Here is a 26,931-nt window from a genome sequence, read left to right on the forward strand (position 1 = left end):
TGCACATTCATAGGTACAGATGTCTTTGTAGTAACATTTGCATAACGTTGCAAATGGGCGATCGCCAAAGATGTACTAGCTGTAAGGTCAGCATAGGCTGAGATCATACAACCGATGTAAGTCACTATCACTACTTATTTGTCATTATTAGACATGTATAGTGAATTCTACATGAAGTTTAGTAGAAATACAGTAAGTGTTATTTTTATAGCTATAAAATGTTGATATAATGTTAAAAGCTCCTTAAAGGCTTTTCTTAGATCTATAAACACATTGCTATATGTATATTATGTGCTCAGAAAACAGTAATAATATATTTTACCCCTCACCTCTGGAGCAATAAATGCGGGAGTTCCAGCAACCTCTGTGGCTGTCTGGTCACCAAAGATGTTATCTATTGCCAGGCCAAAGTCAGAGATTGTTATATGACCAGACTCTGCCATCAGGATGTTCTCTGGTTTTAGGTCTCTAAATAGAAAGATTTGTAATAAATGTGAACTTCTTTACCTAGTGGAAAATATATACATGAATTACCAGTAGTATTATAGGGGGTATATTTACTAAGTATCGTGTCTGGCCTCGTATTAAACACGCTGGGAATCACATGGACAGGAATGAGTTTGTTTTAGATAAACTCACAAATTTGCTAAAGGTGCGTACATACGGTACGTTATCTATGAATGATATGAACGATAACGATATAGTTTAACGATAAATCATTCATATTGTTCATTCTTATGCAGCAAATGACAAACGATGCGCGTTCCCACATGGATTAACGATATCTATGGTCGTCCGTACATGCAGGCCAATTTGGACGATTTCATCGCGATTTGCATGTTCAGAGATGTGGCAAGGATGTCTTCACTGAAAGATATCTATCATAGATAACTTTCAGTGTGTACACCCAATATTGTTTGTCCTGCACTACAGAAAAGTTCAAGGGAAATTGGGGTGTGTGGCCTGACTGTCAATGGAGGCAGCTGCGTCTCATCAGAGCTCTGGGCCAGCATAGAGAAATCTAGCCTCTTTAGCCCCATCCCGGTCAGCAGAGACCTCCAGACCCCTACTCACACTTCCAGGGCTTGACACTGACCAAGCGGGTGAGAGCCACGGAATCGGGAAGCACAATACAATAGACGCTTTTGCGGGTTGCGGCTGGCCTGCTACCCCTTGAGCTGGACTGGAGCTTACAGACTAGCTGTCGTGGACTTCCGGCGGCATCACCTGTACAGTAGGCACCCGACGGAGTCCTCCCTGCCGCACCTCACAGGATCCCTCTCCAGTCCTCTAGCCTCGGCTGCCCTGCTGCTGTGTCGGGGCCAGTGTTCCTGCTCCTGGGGGCTCCTGGGAGATGACTCTGGGCGGATGTCTCAGCATCCTGCAGTCTTCGATGGCTATCTTGGATCTCTCCCTACACGCTGCTGCTGCTGGTCATATTTCAGCTGGGCTGTTAGCTGTGAAGCCCCGATTACTGACAGGAACATTTGCTGCATGTGTTACTCCCTGGAGTAAGGGGATGGTGCTTCTCACGTTCCCTCTGAGGTGCACAAGATTGGTGCATCTCTGGAGTTAAATATGTACGCTTAATATTATCACCCAGCTTGCCTGGATCATTATTGTAGAGCCCTGTGTCACACTTTTTATACCGTAGTTGTGTTTTTTTTATATTCATTATTTCATTATGTCGCAAAGAGGTAAGAAACCTCCACCATCCTCTGCAAATTTATTCGGATCTAAATCCAAGGGTTCTCAGAGTTCATCATTGTTCCCAGAATCCCCTTCCTCCCCTTGCTCATCCGATGCTGGCATTGATCCCCAAATTCAAGTGGTTATGATGGGTTTGTTGGTGGGAGTTCAATCCACACTCAAGCAAGAATTGTCAAAAGCTATAACAGAATCTAAATCAGAATTAATATCTCTTGGCAACAGAATGGACGCGCTGGAATCTAAATCTGACAACTTATGCCATTCCCAACTTCGTCTTGATAAAGAACTCTCTAGACTTCATGACGAGGTGGAGGCACTCAAAGAAAGACAAGAGGACCAAGAGAATCGTTCTCGTCGCAACAACATACGTATCCATAATACAGCAGAATCGGTCCTTGGTTCCTCCTTACCGTCATTCTGAAATACTTTTTTCAACACATAGTGCCAGCTCTTACAAATGAAGATTTCTTATGTGATAGAGCCCACAGGGCACTCCGATCAAAGCCCTCTCCTCTACGGATCTTGTTAGCTATTCAAGACTCTCCAGTGATACCCTTCCAAGATATGCAGTTACAAGTCTTCCAGGACCTGGCCCCCTCTATTATTCAGAAACGGCGGGCTCCTTAGCCAGTTACTAAGATTCTACAGCAACATCAAGTACGATATCACTGGGGATTCCCCTTTATGCTTCAGGTTTCAGCAAATAACACTGTGCATAGTGTCAAGAACCTCACTCAAGGTCAAGAATTATTAGCCAAGCTTAACCTTCCGACACCGACTTCTGCTCCGGTGACTACTACACTCTCTCCCAAACCACAACGCTCCCAACCTCCTTCACCGGACTGGACTAGGGTGTCCCGTCACCATACTAAGGACTGTGACCCCACCTGACCTGTGCGGTCACTCCTTGGTGTTTATTGTCTTTATAATAGGGTTTAACCTCCCTACACTGTTCCTTTTGAAGTTTGCTGGGAGGAACAGTCCTATCTGTTTGGTTCTTAGTGACATACATTATTATTTTCATGTATACTATAATGTTTAGATGTGTTTTTCTCTTTCCCTTGTCTTTCCCCCCCTCTTTTCAGTTCCCCTGCTCCCCTGCCCTTGTCTATCCCTCCCCCTTTTCCTTCTCCCCTTCTACCCTTCCCTGTTTTTCCCATTTATTTTATTTTTTTTCTAAATTGACACAGGTTTATGATCCCTGTACTACAGGGATTTTTGTTTGATTTTGTTATTACCGATCTTATATGTAAGGTTCCAGGCAGTCCTGACTCTATTAGACAGTCCTTCCTCTACCCCCATGCTCCCTTTAATACTTTTGATAAATGTTATGTTGATTAACATTATTGCGGTCCTTGCTTGGGACCCAATTTACCAGGGTTGTTACCCAAATGGGTTCTCTGTTTCTTTCCCTTCTTTTTTTTTTTTTCTCTGTGGCTCTCCCATGTTCCCCCCCCCCCCATTTATTCTGACTCTATTAAATCTATGTGTTATGTATGTAGCACTTCTTTATATATTTGTCCATGTCTCTTAAATTGCTATCCATTAATGTAAACTGTCTTAACACTCCTAAGAAACGTACTGTTTTCTTGGGGGCTTGCAGGAGGGAGAAAGCCAATGTTGCATTCCTACAAGAGATACATCTTACGGGCCCACATTCCCAGCTTCGAGGTAGGTGGTTTGCCCAGACCTTCTTTGCATCAGCGAATTGTAATCGTGGGGTAGCCATTTTAATTCGGCATAATATCCCTTTTGTCCATATTAAAACTGTGATAGACCTAGCGGGTCGATTCCTTTTAGTGATCGGTACCCTCCGTACTGAGATTTTCACTTTGTCAGTGTACGCTACTAATCAAGACCAGCCCCAATTATTTGATTATCTGTTCCGGTGTATCACAAAGCGGCACAGGGTCATATTATTTTGAGTGGAGATTTTAATACCATTATTGATGCCCTGTTAGATAGATCTAACCCACCTTCAAACTCCTCCGGGATGTCTCTTCCTAGAGCTTCTCGTACTCTCCTTGCTTCCCATAAACATTATGGCCTTTGTGATTCCTGGAGTCTTAAACATCCCCATGCCAAGGACTATACTCATTTTTCAGCTCCACATCAACATTATTCTAGGATAGATATGATCCTTATTTCCTCCTCTATTACCTCTCTGGTTACGGAAGCAGGTATTACCCCCTTTACATGGACAGACCATGCGGGTGTCTATATTCTTTTAGATGTACATCGTTCTCCTCATGGGAAGTGTAATTGGTGCCTTGATTACTCCCTTTTACAACATCCCCCCGCTCTGCTAGAAATAAAATTGGCGGTGACCCGCTATTTTGAGGAGAATACCTCTCCTGATATTTCATCTAGTATCCTCTTGGAAGCCCATAAGGCTACTATACGGGGTTTTCTCATTTCTAAAACCTCAGCGGTTAGGAAAGCGACTGCACACGAAATTCATTCCCTTGAGTCACAAATCTCAGTACTATTGATTCAACATAAGACGTCTCCTAGCGCCTCCGTGCTAACCCAAAATGAAAAACTACGATGTCAGCTTAATGCCCTTCTGTCTCACCGCACTGCACTTATCTTGCAAAAACTTTGTCAACGCTTTTATGATAAAGCTGACAAAATTAATTCTTTATTGGCCAATAAATTGCGTCGCAGACAAGCATTAGGTACGATAGACAATTATACTCTCCATCTTCTGGTTCTCCTACCTATGATCCTGAAGTTGTGGCTGAGGAATTTCTGACCTTTTATAGTTCCCTTTATAATTTATCAGATTCTTCCCTTCCCACTTCTGCTGGAGCCGAGGGGGTGCGTTCATATTTGTCCTCTGCCCCCCTACCTAGTCTCTCAGAATCCCAATTATCCACTCTCAATGACCGTATTTCAGATGAAGAGACAATAGCTGCTATTAGATCAATGCATTCTTCTGCCGCCCCAGGCCCTGATGGGTTTACAGTCCAATATTATAAATTGTTTGCAAAAGAACTTGCCCTACATCTTACTTCCTTATTTAATGATATCTTGGAGGGCGCTTCTTTTGCTCCTGATACGACTCGGGCTGATATTGTAGTGATCCCCAAACCTGATCGTGATCCTACTCACTGTATTAACTATAGACCGATTTCATTATTAAACGTCGACCAGAAAATTTATGCTAAAATCTTAGCGACTCCGTTAGCTCCTTTGCTTTCTTATTTGAAGGAGACCTTTGACTTCTTTTGAGTCTATATCTTGGAGACGACCCTCCACTAGGGGTCTTATTTCTACTATTTACTCCTTATTAAGGGAAGAAGTAAGTCCCAATCGGGAATCTCATGAATTGGCGTGGGAACGAGATTTGGGGCACCTTATAGATGCTGAGGATTGGACGGAAATTTGGGACAACGCCGTCGCCAGTTCAAAATTAAGGAAAATACTTATAAATTGCTATATCGATGGTATTATGTGCCATCGCGGCTACAAGTAATGCTTCGGATAGATGCTGGAGGGGTTGTAGTGGCGAGGGCAATTTTTTGCACATCTGGTGGACTTGTCCCAAATTAGCCAGTATATGGCAGGAGGTTGTCGATCTCCTCTCATGCCCATTTGAGACCACGATTCCCTCTGATCCTCAGCATTTTCTTCTTCCCTTATATCTGCCCTCCCTATCCTGATATCAGAATAAGTTATTCCGACACATAGTCTCTGCTATGACCTGCCAAATTGCAGCGGATTGAAAAAACCCTCATCCTTCTCCAATGCAGGCAATATTATCACGTATCTGGTATACTATGTATACAAGATGGAATACATGACCGCTTTATTACGCAATACATCTAAATCTTTTGATAACATATGGTCCCCTTGGCTGACATACCAAAATATTTCCTCTCCATTCAATATTTAATTTTTTTTTTTCTACCACACTTAGGACCTCATTCAGAGCCGCTCGCAAAATGCGAGCGCTCGCTCTGAATGAGGGCGGCCGCTCGCATTGGTCGAGACCATCGTGACCATCGGTGCTTGCGACGAGACCCTTGCGGTAGGGTCTCATCTACCGAGAGCCCTAGGTTGCTTCCTGCTCTAACAGAGCAGGAAGCACCCTACTGACATCACTGGTGATGTCAGTAGGGCCGCCTACAAACGGCAGGTGTTCCTTCAGGAACGCCTTCATTTGTCCAGCCACCCCCCCACGCCGCCTACAAAATGGGGTGAGCTGTCGATCAATATCAACAGCCGCCCCTTTTGTAGCGAGCCCCGGAGCAAGTGCATTTGTCACTCGCTCCAGGGCTTGCGCACGCACAGTGCGAGCGCTGCGCGTGTGCAGGCCCTCACAATTGACCCGCTTGTGAGCGCATAGCGCTTGCGAGCAGGTCTGAATGAGGTCCTTAGATTGAAAGAGAGTTTTCCTACTTAGAGTCCATCCACCCTTCTCTCCTCTTATTTTCGCTTGTTCTTCTTATGGTTTTTCTCTTTCTCTTTGTACCTCTTTTTTACTCTTAGATGGTTTGCCACACCGTTGCTGCGAGATATTTTTCTTGCTTCTATACTTTTTATTTTTTTATACTGAGAAAATGAATTACTATATTATTGTTCTGAAATGTTACAGTTCTTATTTTAAAAGCATATTATGTGCTGTAATCTATTTTTGAATGTTTGACTGTACTATCTTAATATGATTTGCTCAATAAAAAGAGTTTAAGTTCAAGGGAAATCATTGGTTGTTCAGATTGTATTGTTTGTATGCAGCATAAGAATCGTGTTTGACTGAATAATGTCTGCTGATGGTATGTGCAACCATGTTTGCAATTGTGTGTGTTCAGTCCTATTTGGACTGAAAACAGTAGACATGCCTGTCAGCAGCATGTTTAACAGAAGCGCCGCACAGATCACTGGGCCTGATTCAGAGGCGCTCGCAAAAAGCGAGCGCTCACTCTGAATCAGGGTGGGCGCTTGTTTTTTTAGTTGCGTCCTGTTGGCTGCTCGCATAGCTGTGGGTTACCACCCACAGCTTATGCAAGTGGCCAGGATGATGGTTGCAATGGTCAAGACCATCGCGACCATCGGGCTTGCGACGACACCCTTGTGGTAGGTCTCGTGGCCGCAAGCCCCAGAGAGCTTCTGGCTCTAATAGAGTCGGAAGCTCTCCCACTGACAATCACTGGTGATGTCAGTGGGGCCGCCCACAAATGGCAGGCGTTCGCTTGGGAACGCCTCTGTTTGTGAAGCCAACCCCCCACCACGCCTACAAAATGGGGTGAGTTGCCGATCAACATCGACATCTGCCCCTTTTGTAGTGAGCCACGGAGTGAGTGCTTTTTGCGTTCGCTCTGGGGCTTTTGCATACGCACTGGGCCACCATCAAACAGCTTGCGAGCGCAATGCGCTTGCGAGCGGGTCTGAATCAGGCCCACTGTTATCTGCGCAGTCTGCTGAGGGGAATAAAGTCATGAAAGGGTTAAAAAAAAATTAAATGGTGTGGGGTCTCACCCCAAAAGCATAACCAGCCCTGGGCCCAGGCTGCTAGAGGAAAATCGGTGAAGAAACCAATGTGGGGTTTCCCATAGTTTCCTTTAACCAGCACCTTGAACCAGCCAAGAATCTTACTCTATAGCAGGGAAACACACCGCGTGGGGTGCCCCCCGGTTATAATGTAAATCAGCCCCAAACTGGTAAGCCCAGGGCTGGTAACCCTCAGAAAGTGCAGACTCCCTCCAAAAAATGGGGTCCACCCTCCTGAGCATGAACCAGCCCTGGGCTGAAACCACACTCTCCTAAACCTCTGGTTGCGGTGGGTGCAGGAGTAATGGTGTAAATAAAGGGTTAATATTGTTTTTCACAGTGAGACTACAGGTACCAGAAAGCCTGCTCTGTGGATGTGTTCATCCGTGTTTTGTAGATAGATTCATGATTTTACTCTGTTTGCCGTTAGTAAAATCTCTGTATCTGAAAATCAGGGGAAACTCTCACAGAATACTAACTCTGCCTGACACAATTCTAATGTTGTGTACACAGTCACACTGGCCGATATATTGGCCGATCAATTCATCGGCAATATATCTTTCCCCCGTCGGCCAGTGTGTACAGACGATATGTCTGTAAACAACATCGTTCACATACATATCGCATTGGCTGTGCTGCACAGCCGATGAACAGATATGTCTGCAGACATATCTGTCCATCAGCAAGTGTGTATGGGCGATCAGCCGAACGCCCATACACAGGGGCGGCAGAGGGGCGGGAACGGGTACTAATTACCCAGGTCCGGCACCGCTTCCCCTCCATCTTAGGTCACAGCAGCCCAGCACACGCTGCTCTGTGCTGGGCTGCACTGGGAGACTGTCCAAGCTGCTAAAGCAGCAGCCGGAAAGTATCCTATGCCAAAGGGGGAGCATTCACACTGATCGCACCCTCCTTTGGCTGTGCACCTGAGGGGCACACAGCGCCGGCCTCCCCAGCGCGCTGTGCCACAAAAGATTTTTTTTCTTTTTTTCCAAAGGAGGAGTGGCCAAGCCTTCTGCAATTAGGCCACGCCCCCTACCCACCCCCAGGCCGGCTCGACCCACTGCAGCATGCAGATGGTGGTCGTTCAGTGTGTATGAACGACCATCATCTGCAGATATATCGAGTGATCTACAGATATATCGCTATAGTGTGTACCCATCTTTAGTCAATTTCCCCCCAGGCGTCACATTTTGCAGACAGCTGACCTGCCGGGACGTCGCCACCTAGGGATAACAGTGATTTCAATTCTTAAAGCATAATTAGAAAGTGTACATCACTGTGACCTGATTGTGTATGAAATTGGTATTATATAATTACCGATGGATGATACCCTTAGAGTGCAGGTATTGTACACCACATGTGATCTCTGCTGCGTAGAACCTTAAAAAAAAAGAAAGGAATGCAACAATAGAAAAGGTACAAAACCTGATCTTTAGAATGTAAGCTCTCACGGGCAGGGCCCTCTTCCCTCATATGCTTCTCCTTATACTTTCATCTACTCCTTACTCCCCACAAGGGCACCTAACACCTGGTTGCTGATGCCCTGTTGCTTGTTTTGAGTGTAATGATTGCTAGTGCAGCAATGTGTATAAACCATATCCTTGTCCTGCATTGTAATGTACTGCAAGTCACTGGTTTCTTGTTCACTTATTAGTTTATGTACTTTGTACAGTGCTGTGGCATACTTGTGGCACCATATAAATAAAGGATCATAATTATAATTTCACTAATTTACTGCTGGAGGATCCTGCTCTTTCTACTATCTTAGGGTGCCCACACACATAGCGATTTTTTTTTTCCCCCATCTGGCCGATTCCGACACATTGAAACGACAGATCGGGTAAATAAAGCCCAAATCGTGAGTCCCCGCTCACGATCACATTGCGATGCGCGCCCCCGCAGGTAGCAAATCGCTTCTTCAGATCTGCAGTACGGCAGTATGGCAGATCTGACAATCTAGGACACAATGCACTATAAAAAAGTCTGGCTGCAGGAGATCGTATGAAGATTGGACAGCATATCGTGTGCTGAGCTGCCGAGGAGAATTTCAAAGGAAATCTGACACATCGTCAGATCGTAAGTATATTGTTATGTGTGTGGGCACCTTTACTCTTAGGCTGTGACTTTCTGCTTACCCCCCACTGCCCCTGTGACATAGCACCCTGTTATCACTGACAAATTCTCACAGCCGTGCCTCTCACATGATCAGCACATTGACATATTATGCTACTGTGAGACTTTCCATGATCTGATAGGCCACATGTTAGTCTATCAACACTCACTTTCACACTGAGGATATTCCATATAAAAACCAAAATAAGGTGGTCAGACCCTAGTCAAACATATCTTAATAAAGAGATTACATTGAATATTTGCCAATCTTTAAGTAATACTTGCCGACCATCATCAAGATCCTCTCTGGGAGATCCCTGGAGAGGATTGGACAGGGGGATTGGATGTGAGTGTGGACATTAAAGTCTGAGATTTATTTAAGTCTAAAGGTGCATACACATGTAACAAATTTTTTAACAATTTGTCGATGTCGTTATCGTTCAATCATTCAAAAAATCGTTCAGTTTCTGAGTTATCCGCGCTCCCGTTTGTAGTTATCGTTCATTGTCCATTTCAGACTGTCCAACATGACGATTTTCATTAAGGGAAGGAACATTGGCCCTGATTCAGAGACGGACACTCTGAACCAGCGCTCGCTTTGAATCTGGGCGTTTTTTGGGGTTTTTTTGTGCGGCCTCCTGGCCGCTCGCATAGCTGTGGGTGACCACCCACAGCTATTGTGAGCGGCCAGGTTGGTGGTCGCGATGGTCAAGACCATCGCGACCATCATTCTTGCGACGAGACCCTTGTGGTAGGGTCTCGTGGCCGCAAGCCCCAGAGAGCTTCTGGCTCTAATAGAGCCGGAAGCTCTCCCACTGACTTCACTGGTGATGTCAGTGGGGCCGCCCCCAAACGGCAGGCGTTCCTTCAGGAACGCCTCCATTTAGCCAGCCACCACCGCTGTCCGCCTACCAAACGGGGCGAGCTGTCCATCACCATCGACAGCTCGCCCCCTTTGGTGCGAGACCTGGAGCGACTGAGCACCCATCGCTAGCCGGGTCTCGCGCATGCGCACGATGGAACCGGCTCCATCGTGCACATGCCCAGTGGGCAAATATCGACCCGGTTGCGAGCGCTCAGCGCTTGCGACCGGGTCTGAATCAGGCCCTCTATTTGTTCATCATTGTAGGAATCGTTCAAAACATCGTTCAAAAAAATCGTTCACTTTTTCAAGGGAAAATCTGAACGAAAATCATTAACGAAAATTGTTGGCTACAAAATCATTACGTGTGTGCGCACCTTAACTCCACTTAATACAGAATAACTGCTGTTCACAACTCAGTATTACAATCTCAAACAAGCTTTATTGATAAGGATTGGATGGAAAGGGTACCCCAGTGATGTCAGCTGCTTTACTCTCTAGTATCCCAGCTTTACGCAAATATGGGTTTCCAGTATTCACTAAATGTAGGGGTAGGAATTATTAAGGGGAATTACCAAAAGGTTACAATTCGTTTTAGAACATGTCTGTTGTATTTGAGGTCCTTACGTTGTGCTGGTGATGTCCAAGCAGCCTTTCCTCTGCAGGAACTGGTGGAAGTCCCCGCCACCTGCATATTGCAGTCCCAGAAATAGGTGGATCTGTTTGATTGGACACACACAATAGTCATATAATACATTTACTCAGAAGAACATTGCAACAACTCCAAGTGAGTATACTAGCTCAGAGTAACATTATTATGTATTTATGTTAGATGTGTAAAAATAATAACGAATCCTAACTAATGATCCTTGTCTAATAAGAAATATTCTGTACCGTGGTCTGGAAGGCAAGATGAGCATGGATGAGGAAGGCGCAACCAGACGCAACCTCTAGCACCCTGCGCTCCACCAGCACCTGCTCCCTGCCCTCCAATGGCAGTTCTCTCTTCTGTATGACCTTCACTGCCAGTCGCTGACCAGTTACAGTGTCCTCAGCCAGCAGGACCTACAGGAGATAGAGGCATACACAATGATACTTATATTTTATTACTTCTAGAAGATAGCTCAATATCTATTGTAGAAGTAGAATGCAGTTGACGTTTTTGTAAGTAACAACAGTAATATGCTGCCAGTCAGCACAGGAGTAGGGTCTGATCACCTACTTTCCTGAAAAGTATTATACTGTAGACCAATCTGCCGATTTGGAGGCTTGATGCTGTGACTCAGGGTGAATAGTGTAATTAAGTCCTGCTCCCCTCTGCATTGTGGTATTGCTTAATGATGTACATCAGCATTTTTCAATCACTGTGCCGCGGTGGTCAGCTCAGTGCACTTGTACTATAGTGTGTTTTATCCCTGAGGAGGCTGATCAGTAGCGTATCTATAATGGGTGCAGTGTGTGCAGGGCAGGGGGGCACCGCACCGCACACACTGCACCCATATTATTTTAGACTTACCTGTCCATGGTCCCACGTAAGGTGTCTGCGCTGCTCAGAACACCGGAAAATGGCCACCGCGCCATTTTTCCGGTGTTCTGCGCATGTGCAGTAGACTCCGGGCACTAGAGTGTGCCCGGAGTCTACTGCGCATGCACAGAACGCCGGAAAATGGCCGCCACGGCCATTCTCCGGCGTTCTGCGCATGCGCACTAGACTCCGGGCACACTCTAGTGCCCGGAGTCTACTAAAGCTTGCCACACACTAGACCAACTTACATCCAACCAGCCAACTAGTTGATTGGTTGGTATGAAAATCTGGTAAGGAATGAAAGCAAATGACAATCAGCAATTTGCTCCCAAACGCCGGAAAACGGACCAAAACTGTTGTTTGAACAAATTGTTTACATCAAACATTTAACAAACTTGTCTGACGACCATTTTCATCTGTTTTCTGGCATTTAGGAGCAAATTGCTGATCATCAGTTACTCCCATACATTACCAGATTTTCATTCCAACCAGTCAACTAGTTGGCTGGTCGGACAGATAATCTTTAGATGTGTGGCCAGCTTAAAGCTCCGGTGGCTGGCTAGCCATGTCAGTCGGCTGCCGGCCACCGGGGAGAGAGGAGGGGACCCTGCACAGGGAGTGCACACGGGTTCCCTCCTCTCTTAAGACGCCCATGAGGCCAATGTAGTGTGTTTTATTCCTGTGGAGGCCAATACGTATGTGTATTTAAAGTGGCGATAAGAACCGAGTAAATCCAAGTAAAAAAACCGAGCCTGCACATCCCCTATGTGGGAGCTAATATGTATGTTTTTTCATTGGTCACGCACGCCGGATAGTTTGCCTTGGCAATTTTAAAATCTTGTGTAGTGTGCCTCGAGTTGAAAAAGGTTGAAAATCACTGATGTACATGGTGTCACCATGCCACAGGAGAGCTATACAATGTTAACTCATATGTTCATGATGCCTCCACAACTACAAGTTCTGAGTCACACTGTTGTTACCTGAGTTGAGTTTTGTAACCACAGTCACATGACTAACCTTCCCAAAGCTGCCCTGGCCCAGTTGATGGTAGAAGGACAGCCTCTTGATGTATGTAGAGGCTGCATCTCCTGGACCAGCTTTCTGAACACCGCTTCCTCCTTATGGGGATAAACATAGTGAATGGAATATTTATTATTCAAAGTTAGATGCACATGTAAAATGTATGTACAGTATTGTATTATATTAACCCATTATGTAACAGTAATGTACTCAGTATACTGTTGTGTAAAACAGAAAGATCACACAAATGCAGCCATACAGAGGAAAGTGAGCAATCAATTGCTAATGGAAGAAAGTTGGTTTCCCCATCAGAATAGGGAGAGTCAGGGATGGGCTTTGCACTCAAAAAGTAACAATAATTGGAAAAACCAGTCGTCAGTATAGTGATTCCTTCGTGGGGCACTCTTTTGTACATAAATGATTTGTTAGTATAATTAAAAATTAGCTTTTAATATATCTTCAATAAAAGAATAGGGATTTGTTGTGCTCATTTATAAACTATCTAATTGAGCTCCCTTAACAATTAATCTAATGCATTTATAAAAATAGATCTATTATAAGAATTAGCATAAAGTATGTGGTGACTATGCTTGTTTGAATTCATATGCTCATATAGCTCCTGATGGGTACATAATATATTATAATAGCAGGGTCAGGTACAGTTCGTATGACATATAAAAATTGTAAATAATAATTGGAAATAACTCATAAATTAGAACTGTATGTAATAATAACTACTCGGTCATTTGAGATAAATCTATACATTGAGGGCCTGATTCTGACCCGCTCGCGAGCGCTGTATGCTCGCAAGCGGGTCGATGGTGCCTAAGTGCGCATGCGCACGACGGAGGGAGCTCCGTCGTGCGCATGCATCGAGACCCGGCGAGCGACGGGGAATCCGTCGCTCGGGGTCTCGCACGAAAGGGGCGTGCTGTCGATGGTGAGTGACAGCACGCCCCCTTTGGTGGGTGTGCCGGGGGCGTGGCTGCCAGACGGAGGCGTTCCCATGGGAACGCCTACCGTCTGAGTCCGGCCCCACTGACATCAGTAGTGATGTCAGTGGGAGTGATTTTGGCTCTGATAGAGCCAAAATTACTCCAGGGCTTGCGGCAGCGAGACCCTACCGCAGGGTCTCGTCGCAAGCCCGATGGTCGCGATGGTCTTGACCATCGCGACCATCATCATGGACGCTCGCTATAGCTGTGGGTGGTAACCCACAGCTATGCGAGCGTCCATGTGGCCGCTCCAATGTTAGGTAGGAGGGCCCTGATTCAGAGCAAGCGCTCTGGTCAGAGCGTCCGGCTCTGAATCAGGCCCTGAGTGTGATAATAGCGTGTCTGCTGAGTATCATCCCAAATTCATATACCATGTATGGCCAAACACAAACACATATGCAAATGATTCCCGGCTTGCAACAAATTATTTAATCCTATTGCCGGGTTGGATACTACCTCAATGTAACCAAAAATATATAAATATACACATGAAATGCTAGCAGAGTACTCTGAAAAAAGGGGAGAGCAAAGACCACCCTGTAGGCGTAAATATACCAGATGACCTGATACTGATTTATATCAGAATAGCAATCCCGGATGACATACTTAAATATTATAAACTACTATAGGCAGATAATATCATGTTGTGTCACATAACCCCATAGAAATTTAAATAGTAAGTATGGAGTACAAGTACCTGGTCCCCTCTGCTGTCCAGGGTCTTCTATGAGCGGACACCTGGATGAGAGAGGTATCAGGAATAACTCTGATAGAAAATAAAGGGAGAGGTGGGGGACACCGATCCGTATGTGGTGTTAGCCAGTGTCCGTAGCTGAAAGCATTGCAGAAATCTGAATGCGCCAACGGACCAGGTCATGACCCACCCGAAGAAGAGTACCTGAGTTAAAATGACCGAAGGATTGTGCCTGACACCCTGCTGCTCCCTCCTGCAGTGGGGAGTGACTGACTGGACACGTGTCACACCACAACGGGTTTGTTCACCATACAGCCTGCACCCCAGGCTAGTGTCATATTGCAGCACCTTGTGCTGGTCAGTGAGACACTTGCATAATGTTAGACTATGCATAGACAGTCATAGCAGTCATAATAGACTGCTGGACTCGCCCAACAGGATAGCGGGGATATCCTCTGGGCCCTATTGCTTAACCACTCAACTGGATAATATATATTATATAATATTATCAAATTGTGTAAATAATAGCTATTTTAAATGTAAAACCAATTTGGTAACATTTAATTACTAAATTATTAAATACGTAAATTGGTAAAAAAAAATCATATTGAATAAGGGTGTGTGTGTGTGTGTGTGTATATATATATATATATATATATGTATATATGTGTGTGTGTGTGTGTATGTATATATATATATATATATATATATATATAATATATATACATATACACAGTCAATTCCAATGTCAGAAAGGAAGGCATATGTACATTGGCAAAAGACATTTCCCGGTATTAAGTAACGGCAAGTTACACACGTACATCTCACAAAACCCCTACTAACAGAGCCACCGGCCACCTTATCTCTCTCAGAGGGTGTAATATCAGTCTTGACCAAGATGTTTCTCAGGTTTCTACCTCGTGTGTAGCATGGCATCAATTTATTACTAGTTAAATCCAAATCGCCATCTGATTGTATTAATGGCCACAATTTCTTGGACACCACATTGATTCTGTTACTAGCTTGATTGTAATGATTAACCCATGTAAGAGCCGGCACAGACTCCCTGTTATTCCTATTCTTGAATAAATCATCCCTACACATACTCATTACTTTAGATTTAGAAGCTTTCAAATCACGTAGGGAATAGCCTCTTTCTAGGAATTTAGCAATCATCACATCCATTTGTATCTCAGCTACTTTATCATCTGTGATAATTCATCTGACCCACAGTAATTGAGAGTATGGCAAACCTCTTATCAAACTACGTGGGTGACAACTAGTAGCATGCAGTAGATTATTGCGATCTGACTCCTTAGAGAAAAGACAAGTACTAATCACAATTTTTTATCAGCTCCATTTCCGATTCAAAGAGGTACCCGCCAAGGCTGCCCTCTATCCCCGTTACTATTTGCTCTTGTCCTAGAACCTCTGGCTATTGCCCTCAGGACCAAATCATCATTTCATGGGATACGGGTGGGTAGAATAGAATTTAAGCTCTCTTTGTATGTTGATTATATGCTCCTGTTTATTTCTCAACCCACACTAGCTATACCCGCAATATTGGAAGAAATTTCCTGCTTCAGTTCCTTTGCTGGATATAAAATCAATATTGCAAAATCTGAAGTTCTACCACTGACACGACCCGATCTACTGCATCAGTGTTCTACTCTTTCTACTACCTTCCATATTACTAACTCCAAATTAAAATATTTGGGCATCTTTATCACGCCTTCTATTAAATGTATTTATGCAGCCAATTTCCCACAAACTATTGAAAAAATTATACAACATTGGATGACCCTTCCACTCTCACTGATGGGAAGAGTTGCAGTCATTAAAAGTGTACTGTTTCCAAAACTGGCTTATCCTCTCCAGATGCTTCCCATGTTCTTAACTGGATCAGATACAGCAAAATGTACATCAGTCTTTCAACGATTTATCTGGAATTGCAAAAAGCCTAGAATAGCCAGAAAGAGACTGCTATACAATAAAGACAGAGGGGGCCTGGGGCTACCGGATATCCAGACCTATTCGTATGCAGCCACGTTCAGATACATCTCCGACTGGTTCTTGACCCAATCCCATTTTTCTAACCCCAACTAGAGGAGGCATTGTTCTCTCCCTTTTCTCCGGCAGCCCTTTTGCATGTTCCTCACGCAAAACTACCTATAGAAATCACCCACAACATTTTCTTTATGGACACCTATAAAGCCTGGTCTGCTAGAAACAAACGTTTATGCTCACACCTGCATTTTACTAAATATATACCTTTCTGGGGCAACCCAGATTTCCCACCATCCCTATCAATATCCCATTACAAGTTATGGAAACAAAAAGGGATTGCGTCTATTAGAAACATTTTTGATCCTGGAGGCAATCTTTACTCCTTCCAACAAGTGAAGGATATCTATGATATTCCTAACTCACAATTTTTTTTATACCTACAAATTAGTCATTATATCAACAGCAAAATATCTTCTGGCTCTTATACATCATTAATAGCTCCATCCACCCCATCCCCCTTTCACTCTCTTTTCACTTTGGTATCTAACAACAAGTATAAACTTAAATATTTATACAATGATTTGCTATCTGAGGATGTATTGGGTTTATGGAAACGAGTCTGGTCGTCCTGGCATCAGGATTTCCCAGACTTCAACTCTCCAGAACGGGTTATGTCAATATTCCCGTCTACTATAAAATGGTTAAGCTTGACCAAATTTCAGGAAACTCATATTAGGTTTTTGAACAGAGCATATATATGTCCCAAGCACAGCGGAGCCATATGCTCCCAAACAAACTGAGCAACTGCCCAAAATGTCATGCAACCTCAGCGAATTTTATACATAATATTTAGCAATGTTCTAAAGTAAAGACGTTTTGGTATAAAATACACACTTTTATTATTCAGATTGCTAAAGTTAGATTGCCGTTCTCTTGGGAAGCATTCCTTTTTACTGACGTCACTTCTTGGTCGCCAACACTTATCCCCCCTTCAATGCTACCTTTCCTTGCTGTAATGGTTACTCTAGCAAAGAAACTAATTCTGCAGAAATGGATCTCTAAAATGGCTCCCTCTTTAGAAATGCTTAGAATGGAAATGCTTAACATACTCTACTATGACAGATGTACAGCTATGTATGATATTGAAAGGGGTGTTGTTAAATTCTATAACAAATGGGAAACTTACCTCAACTATTTACCCATTGAGACCTATGAACAGATTTCAAAGGTATTTGAAAATACCACATGGTCGCTATTACGAAATATTTCCTGAATATGCTAGAAATATGGTCGACTTCCACCCTCCCCCCCATATCCCAAACGTCTTCTTTCTTTCATTCGCTCTTTTTTTTTTTTTCTTAACCAATTTCTTTAATTGGTCTCAATTATATGGTAACTATTTAAATATAAATAAATATATGTTAAATATAATAAAATTAGAATTCAAGGAATAAGAAAAGTATAGATTTCTAATTATACAGTATTGCTCAATAGTATTGTATTAACCAATTGTAAGTCTTGCTATGATTGTAATGCTATTTATACTGTTGTCCTTTTCTACACCTTTTTGGATTCGATAAAAATTGTTTTAAAAAAAAAAATAATTATCCCATACACAAACTGGCTTTACATTACAAGTTGTCGTCATCCTCGTCCTCGTCATCCCCATCAGTATGTACATCCCCTTCTTCACACAATATTAATTTGTCACTGCTGGAATCCACCATAGGCGCCTCCTGTAATTTTTTTATGTAATTGTTGGTAGCTGTCTTCCTCGTGGAATTTGTAATTAATTTTAATGAACATCATCTTTTCCACATTTTGAGGAAGTAACCTCCTACGCCGATCACTGACAAGGTTGCCAGCTGCACTGAAAACTCTTTCGGAGTACACACTGGAGGGTGGACAACTTAAGTAATGCAAAGCCAGTTTGTGTATGAGACTCCAAATTGCCTCTTTTTCCTGCCAGTACTGAAAGGGACTGCCTGACATGCCTATTAGGATGTTATCTCTGAAATAGTTCTCCACCATTCTATGAATGGAGACCGTATCACACACGGTAGAAGACATGTCACTTGTAGGCAGTTATCTCAAGCCCGACCAGATGTCATTTTTTGGTAAATGATCTGCATGACCAGCAGGCATTCTGTAAGGAAAACTGTGTTTTTTCCTGGCAGCTGCAGAAACTGAAGAAGGAGATGATGGTGTTTCACGTGCGGCTGCAGCTGAAAATTTTTTACCAACATCTCTTTGCATAGTTTTAGATTTTGGTCTGTTGGAAAAAAACTCACAAGGTAGGACTTAAATCTAGTATCCAGAATAGTCGACAAAATATATTTTTCAGATTTCAATAGATTGACGACTCTTGGATCCTGTTGAAGTGAATCAAGGGCTTGATCCACCAGTCCAACATACCTTGCGCAATCGCTCCGTTTCAGTTCCTCCTTCAGTTTCTTCAGCTGTTTTTTTTGCAAAAGTCTGATGAGGGGAATGACCTGACTCAAGCTGGCAGTGTCTGAACTAACTGCACGTGTGGCAAGTTGAAAGGATTTGAGAACCTTGCACAACACAGATATTATTCTCCACTGCGCTTGAGTAAGGTGCATTCCCCCTCCACAGCCTATGTCATAGGCCGTTGTATAGCCCTGGATGGCCTTTTGCTGTTCCTCCATCCACTGAAGCATATAGAGGGTAGATTCCACCAAGTTACTACCTCTTGCTTCAACTGATGCCAGGGCAAATTTAACAGTACCTGCTGGTCATGCAATCTTCGACAAGCGGTTGCCGAATGTCTAAAATGTCCGGATATTTTACAAGCCACCTAGAGCATTTCCTGCACTCCCCTGTCATTTTTAAAAAAATGTTGCACCACCAAATTAATTGTGTGAGCAAAACATGGGACGTGTTGGAATTCGCCCACATGTAATGCTCTCACAATATTGGTGGCATTGCCCGAAATCACAAATCCCGAGGAGAGTCCAAGTGGGGTAAGCCATTTAGCAATGATTTCCCTGAGTTTTTCTCAGCGGTATGCCTCTTAGTGAAGCCAGTTCTAAAAAAAAGTGTAGCCTGCCTCTGTATCAGCTGTCTTTTGGTAGATGTTGCTGCTGCTGTTGTAGGCAATACACCTACCCAGTGGGCTGTCACAGTCATGTAATCCTTAGTTTGCCCTTTCCCACTTGTCCACATATCAGTGGTCAAGTGGACAGTGGGTACAACGACATTTCTGAGGACATTAATAAGGTTTTTTTTAATGTCCTTGTACAGACTAGGAATTGCTGTTCTAGCGAAGTGGAATCTAGAAGGGATCTGGTAGCGAGGACACAGGACCTCAATTAACTGTTGAAACCCCACTGCAGTAATGGCGGATACTGGACGCACATCTAATACCAGCATAGCTGTTATGGCATTAGTAATCCTCTGTGCAACTGGGTGATTGCTGTCATACTTGTTTGCCCTTGCAAACGATTGTTTGACAGTTAATTGTTTTTTGGAGGATACACTACAAGTAGTCTTCCTCCTGGTCCCCTTCTTGGATGTAGATCCACTCACAGCAACAGCAGCAGCAACAGGTGTAGTCATCAAGGATCCTTCTGAAGAATCACGGATAGGAGGAGTCAATCATGCTTCGAATAACAATATTGGATGCAGCAGGACTACTCCCGATGACGAATGAGGATGTTGATGATGCAGTTATTGGTGTTGGAAATCGGAGGCGCTTGGATCTCACAGAGAGGGAGCAGGTAGGTGACACTGGACTTGTTACGTTTTAGAACTTGGCGACATACACTTTGATATATTATGAATGCGCTCCAAGTGATGTAAGAAGGAGGAGGTTCCTAGGTGGTTTAGGTCACTCCCTCACAGAAGCATCCTCACTGACTACGTCTGCAAGATATTGACTGCCTTTCCCCACATTTACAGAGGGCACACAAATATTGGAACTTGGAGGATCCTTCAGTATGCTAGTATTTAGTTCTGGATCCCACATGGCAACCGCAGACACACTTGCACTCTCCTCTGGGATTTGTGATATCAATTTCTCAGGGCACACAGTTGGTTTTTCCGGCGCTGTCTTACTCTTCTTAACAACTTTCAATTTTTTAATGGTACCACCACTACAAGCAGAAGGGCTATCAGAACCAGCAGTCATCATAAATAAAATCCAAGGCCTTATCCTTTCCTTGCCACTTCGTGTAGTGATTGGCATATTACCAATTTTTTGCTTATCTAAAGGTAACTTGCCTTTCGATTATTTTTTTTTTCTTTAATACAGTAAAAGTAGCTTTACCATATCCATGGTGTGACTTAAGCCCTGGGGCATGGGCCTTCATAGAGGACAAGGAAGTTGACGGCCTTGCATTATCATGATGACTGCTGGCGGCAGCTACAACATGTGGTTCTTGGCCTTGCTTTCCTGTCATGTGACAGCCCTCCATATTTTCTGCAGTCTTGAAGCAGTGTTACAAGCACCAATAGTGTAGCCAAGGTGCGGTTACAAAATTCACACACGTGCAGTCGTGCGCACACAGAAAAAAAATATACAAAAGACACTATTTTTTTTTTTTTTCGGGTCCAGAACTTGGGCCCAGAGCACAGATTGATGACGACTGGAGTCGGGCAGCACTAGGTTGCAACTTGCGTGTGCTGCACACACAGAAAAAAAATTAAAATAATGTTTTGTTTTTTTTCGGGTCCAGAACTTGGGCCCAGATGGACGCAGCAGACAGCACAGCACCAGCCCAGATGGACACAGCAGACAGCACGGCAGTGACAGCACCAGATGGATCAGCAGTGCACTAGCCCAGGACACAGCAGACAGCACAGCACCAGCACAGGTAAGTAGTACTACCTCTCCCAGCCCTACACTACCCACCCTCCCTGTTCAGTCTCCACAGCCAGAGTGAAATGGAGGCCGCCACGTGGTCCCTTATATACATAGAGACGAAAGCTTGCGAGCCGCGAGATTTCGTATCTATGGTTTTGCATCAGTTTGAGATCTGAGATCCGAACCCGCTCATCTCTAATAAATTACACACACACATATACGAGGTATGGCTTTTAAATAATGAGATTGTACTTATAAAAAATAAACCATACTGTATGAGATAAAAGGGAGTGGGGAAACACTGACCTTGGACTATCCCAAAACAGTTTTGTAAGTTTCACCCCTCACGCACAGATAGTTGTGTTTTTCCTGAGCATCATAAAAATGTTTTGTTCAAAAGTAGAGCTACGTGTTAATTTCAAATTTCTAGTTAAATTGAACAAAAAGCCCACCAAATCTTTCCATATGCTAACCAAGGCTTACGGGGCAGATTGCATGTCATGTGCATGTGTGTTTGAGTGGCACAAAAGGTTTAGTGATGGTCGTGAGAATGTCGAAGATAATGAACATCCCAGAAGGCCTTGCACATCAAAAACAAGTTCAAATGTGCAAAAAATAGTTTCAATTGACCATCAACTCAGCATCCGAATTACAGCAGAAATGGTAAACATCGACAAAGAAACTGTTTTTGGTAACTTTTGCATCGAGATCTTAACATGACAAAAGTTTGTGCTAAGATGGTTCCAAGGCTTCTCACTGCCGAGCAGAAAGAAAATCGAAAGCGAATTTGTACAATTTGGAACAAATTCAAACGGATTCACAATTATTAGATAACGTCATTAATGTTTCAGTGATGAAACATGGATCTTCTAGTACGATCCTGATACAAAACCCCAGTCCATGCACTGGAAAACACCATCATCACCAAGAGTGAAGAAAGCACGTCATAGCAAATCCAAAGCCATGTTAATTGTTTCCTTTAATATCAAGGGTGTTATTTTTGAAGACTGGGTACCAGAAGCCGCAACAGTGAATCAACATTACTACAAGAATGTTCAAGCATATTGCGGGAAATAATCAGAAGAAAGAGACCGGAGTAGTGGAAAAATGGTTTTATCCTCCATCAGGACAACGTACCAGCCCACACAGCTCTCTCTGTGATGCAGTGTTTGGCTGAGAAACAGATTGCAGTGCTAGAACACCCTCCATGCTTGCCAGACCTAGCACCATGTGACTTCTTTCTTTTCCCTAAAGTCAAATCTGTACTCAAGGGAACCCGTTTTGCATTAGTTACTGAGGTAAAGAAAAAAGGACGGAGCTGTTTAGATAGCTGAGAGATAATGAGCTACAGCGCGGCTTTCACCAATGGAATATAAGAATGCAGCGGTGTGTGGATGCAGAAGAATAGTAGATAAAAGGGAAATGGAGTTAAAATTTACCTAATATAATTAAACAGAAATTATAGCATCAGATTTGTTAATTACTAGCCTGATATTTTGATACCTACAGTACCTGGCAGCCAGATCCTTGTCTTCTTCTCCAAAAGAAGTGGAAGAAATAAGGGAGAGAGCCTGGCTGCCCAAGGGGTCTACGCTACGCCTACGCTTGGAAACAGTGCACGTCACTAGCGCTGATAGTCTAGGTGGCAGCCTGGCGGAGACCTCGCTCTGGCAGTGACCAATGCAGTGAGGTCATGTGTGGTGTGACATAGTGGTGGCTGCGGCTGATTACACCGGCGGGTGTTGCCAGCGCAGTGTGAAAAAAGAACTCAGCAATGTCCTATTGTGGCCGATACCCTAGGGCCAGTGGTCTTCGACCTTGGCCCTCCAGCTGCTATTGAACTACAGATCCCAGGATGCCCTGCCACAGTTTTAGCATGCTGTTATATGAAAACGGTGGCAAGGCTGGCTGGGATGTGTAGTTCCACAGTAGCTGGAGGGCCAAGGTTGAAGATGCCCTAGGCAGCCGCCTAATGGTTGCACCAGCCCTGTAAAAGTGTCTTCCTTTTGCTATGCTTTATTTGGACAATAATATAAAGCTCCTGGCACACTAAATACATAAATTATCTGTGTAGGACTAGGGATCAATTATTAAATCACAATTGAGAAAAAAGCTCTGTTTATAAAAATAGTTTTTCAAAATACATGCATTGAGTTTCCATATATTAAAAATGTAAGTACTACAATTTCTGTATTATCTATCTATCTATCTATTTATCTATCTATCTATCTATCTATCTCATATCAATCTATCTGTGGTTATAAGAGTCTATTTCATTGACTTATGTGTATATATATTTCACACTAGATTCTCCTAGTAGAGAATTATAGATGTATTTTGTTATGATGTATTGATACTATTTATCGTATTTTATTAAATATAATTAGCTATTTTAACAGCGTCTTGAATTACCTTTTCTATTTTTGTTATATGTGGTGGGTAGATATATTTTCCCACTTTTTTCTAGGCTGCAGTTTATATAGCATACATATAAACAATACTTAAGAGCTGCAGCGCCAGGTTTTTGGGATTTTTATAGCAGAGATTATGGGCTGCATGTTGTTCTCTCACTGTAGTTTCTTTTACAAGTCATGCTCCAGCGCATTTGCAGGTCCTAGATTACTAGATTGTAAACTCCTAGGAGCAGGGTCCTCCTCCCCACTGTCTCACAGCCTTCACCTTCCCAGCTGTATTGTGTATGGAGAATTGTGTTGCTAATAGTAACTTGAGCTCTGTATATAATTTGGTTACTGTATTGTAATGTAATGTTCTGTGTACCCTTTACTGTATGTACTGCGCTGCGGACCACTTGTGGCGCCCTATAAATAAAATGTAATAATAATAATATATGGATGGTTCAATGAAGTAGTAAATATGCATCGCTCTCTCTCTCTCTCTCTCTCTCTCTATCTATATGTATGTGTGTGTATGTATGGCAATTTAAAGGCTGTTGTCTATTTCCTTTAACATCCCCGAGTGCTATCATCTATCTATCTATCTATCTATCTATCTATCTATCTATCTATCTATCTATCTATCTATCTCTCTATCTCTCTATCTATCTATCTATCTAATCTATCTATCTAAATTGTGCTAGCACATATGTAGGGTACCTGTTGTGAGCCTCCTGACTAGTTGCAGTGCGTCCTCAATGGGGACTTTTTTGCAGCCTCCTGGATATTTCCTATAGCATGTGCTGTAACCAGCAGTTATTCCTCTGATACTCCCTGGACAAAGGACGTTATGCTTCTTTAAAGACAGTGTCCCTGCAGGGTGGGTTGCTGGAACCTGCTTGTTAAATTTGCTGTCCTTGCTTCTGCCAGATGTGCGCTTTGGGGAAGCGGTGCCAGGAAGACGTCTGCTGGGAACAGTGCTATCCTTAAGAACTGGACTGCAGAGGGTGTGCAATCTCCGCATTTACATGAATTATCCACTGGTCATCACACGCAGCATTCACTGTAAGGACGCGGTACAAGGACGACTGTACTCCGAAAACCATGTGACCGTGCTTTAACACTGGAGAAGCAAGGACAGCAGGTTTACAAACAAGTTCCAGCAACCCACCCTGCAGGGTCACGGTCTTTAAAACAGCCCAGCGCCCTAAGGGCGAGTTGTACTGCCCATCCCTTTTTGGGTGTGATACAGCCCGTCACTTATAGACAGTTTTCTGATTTTTGGACGCATTTACCCTTTAGTACATCCGACCTGTTGTGTCCAGAGAGCATCAGAGGAATAACTGCTTGTTGCAGCACATGATATAGGTAACAACCGGGAGGCTGCAAAGAAATCCCCATTGAGGACTCACTGCAAAATGCCAGGAGGCTCATTGGTACCCTACGTATGTGCTGGCACAATTTATATACTGTATACATACATATACAGTACTGGCTATTGTCTTACATTATTCATATACAGTATGAAAAACTCGCTGTATGTATTTTAAAGTATTCATTTTATACACAAAGCTTTTCCTCAATTGTAAGTTAATTAATAAATTGCTTTTTATTAATTGATCCCTAGTCCTACACATATCATTTATATATTTAGTGCGCCAGGAGCTCTATATTATTATCAAAGTCTCACATGTTTATTTACAAATTGGAGGCCCCAGTGGCTAAAGAGACTGCAGGAATATGTACATGTCCCTCCTTACTTTCTGTCTCACCCTTATCATTCTTCAGCCTCGGGAGATCATGGATAGTAGAAGGGTGGGCAGGTACACCATCAAAGGAATCGGGCCATCAGCACTGACTGGCTTCCACAGGGCTCATTAGCAGTAGTGCCCCCTGCTGCTCTGGCAGTTCTGCCTGTGTTTGTCAGGTATTTGAAAAATGATGTAAGAAATCATCTTAGAATAAGAAATGTTAATGATGGTTACAGTGGCGTAACTAGGGTATTTGGAGCCCAGGGCAAATTTGAAAAGGGAGCGCCCCCCCCCCCCCGATGTGCGCGTGGCAAAAAATGGGCGTGGTCACTTTAAAATGGGGCATGTCAACATGACACACCCCTTTATTTTCACACTGAACATTCCTATCCATATGCACCTTAACCCCAGTAGTACCCCTTATACAGTACCCCAGTATGCAGTTGTGGTCCCTCTTATGCAGGCCCATAGTAGTGCCCCTTATACAGTATCCCCAGTAGTGGTCCCCCTTATACAGCCCCCAATTCGTTCCCCTGACTCAGTACCCCCAGTAGTGGCCCCCCAAATGCAGTGCCCCATGTAGTGTTCCCCCTTATGCAGTGCCCGCAGTAGCAGTCCCAACAATGCAGTGCGCCCAGTAGCAGTATCCCCTTATGCAGTGCCCTTTATATGGTGCCCCCAGTAGTAGTCCCCCCCCTATGCAGTGCCCTTTATATAGTGCCCCCAGTAGTAGTCCCTCCCCATGCAGTTTTCCCAGTAGTGGTCCCCTTATGCAGGCACCTAGTAGTGATCCCCCCTATCTAGCGCCCCCAGTAGTGGCCCTTCCTATTATTGCCCCCAGTAGTGGTGCAGTGCCTCTAGTAGTAGGCCCCTTTTATAATGCCCCCAGTGGCAGTTCCCCCCCCCCCAAGAGGTAGTCCCCAGTAGAGGTTCCCCCTCCAGAATAAGTGCCCCCAGTAGTAGCCCCCCCCAGTAGAGGTCCTCCCAATAATGGTGCCCCCAGTAGTAGCCACCCCTCCCCCGTTGTGCCCCCACCCCCAATAGAGGTCCCTCCAGTAGTATTCACCCCCCTCCCCCGTTGTGCCCCCAGTAGAGCAGATAGGTTAAAAAAATATATATATATAAAAATATACTTACCTGAATCCACGCTGTTGCTGCTCCGGTCCGCGACGCCGCTCCCGCAGCTGCCGCCCGCCAGTCCTCCCGGGCTGGCGCGCTCAGCATTATGGGACAGACGTCATGACGTCTGTCCCATTACCCACTGCAGGAGCCCGACGGAAGCCTGGCTCTTGCAGTGGGTGCTGCAGCAGTCAATGAGAGTCTATCTGACTCTCATTGGATGCTGTTTAACACACGCATCGCCGCCAGCGCTGGCGGCGATGCGTGTGTTATGCACAGCCTGAGCCCGCCTCCTAGCGCTATTGGGCAAGCGCTCAGGGGGAGGGAGCTGGCTCAGGTGTGCAGCACAGGACCGGCGCTGGAAGCTTAGCGCCGGTCCTGTATAAATGTGTAGCGCTGACCGCACTCATTGCGGTCGG

At 44.0% G+C, this 26,931-nt stretch overlaps 1 protein-coding gene across 1 annotated transcript in view; it reads right to left on the reverse strand.

Annotated features, from left to right (window-relative positions):
• Positions 1 to 24,666, reverse strand: part of LOC148518276 (protein kinase C delta type-like) — a 35,532-nt gene extending 10,866 nt beyond the window's left edge. Inside the window, exons 1-6 of the mRNA XM_088477443.1 lie at positions 24,363 to 24,666; positions 12,723 to 12,823; positions 11,075 to 11,245; positions 10,808 to 10,899; positions 8,524 to 8,586; positions 330 to 468 (exon numbers count right to left, since the gene is read on the reverse strand). Of these exons, the coding sequence (XP_088333569.1) occupies positions 330 to 468; positions 8,524 to 8,586; positions 10,808 to 10,899; positions 11,075 to 11,245; positions 12,723 to 12,823; positions 24,363 to 24,666 (870 nt within the window). The remainder of the gene's footprint in view (positions 1 to 329; positions 469 to 8,523; positions 8,587 to 10,807; positions 10,900 to 11,074; positions 11,246 to 12,722; positions 12,824 to 24,362) is intronic.
• Positions 24,667 to 26,931: the final 2,265 nt, after the last annotated feature.

The sequence above is a fragment of the Taudactylus pleione genome, unplaced genomic scaffold (assembly GCF_031769625.1).
Source record: "Taudactylus pleione unplaced genomic scaffold, aTauple2 ptg000201l, whole genome shotgun sequence".
Lineage (NCBI taxonomy): Eukaryota > Metazoa > Chordata > Amphibia > Anura > Myobatrachidae > Taudactylus > Taudactylus pleione.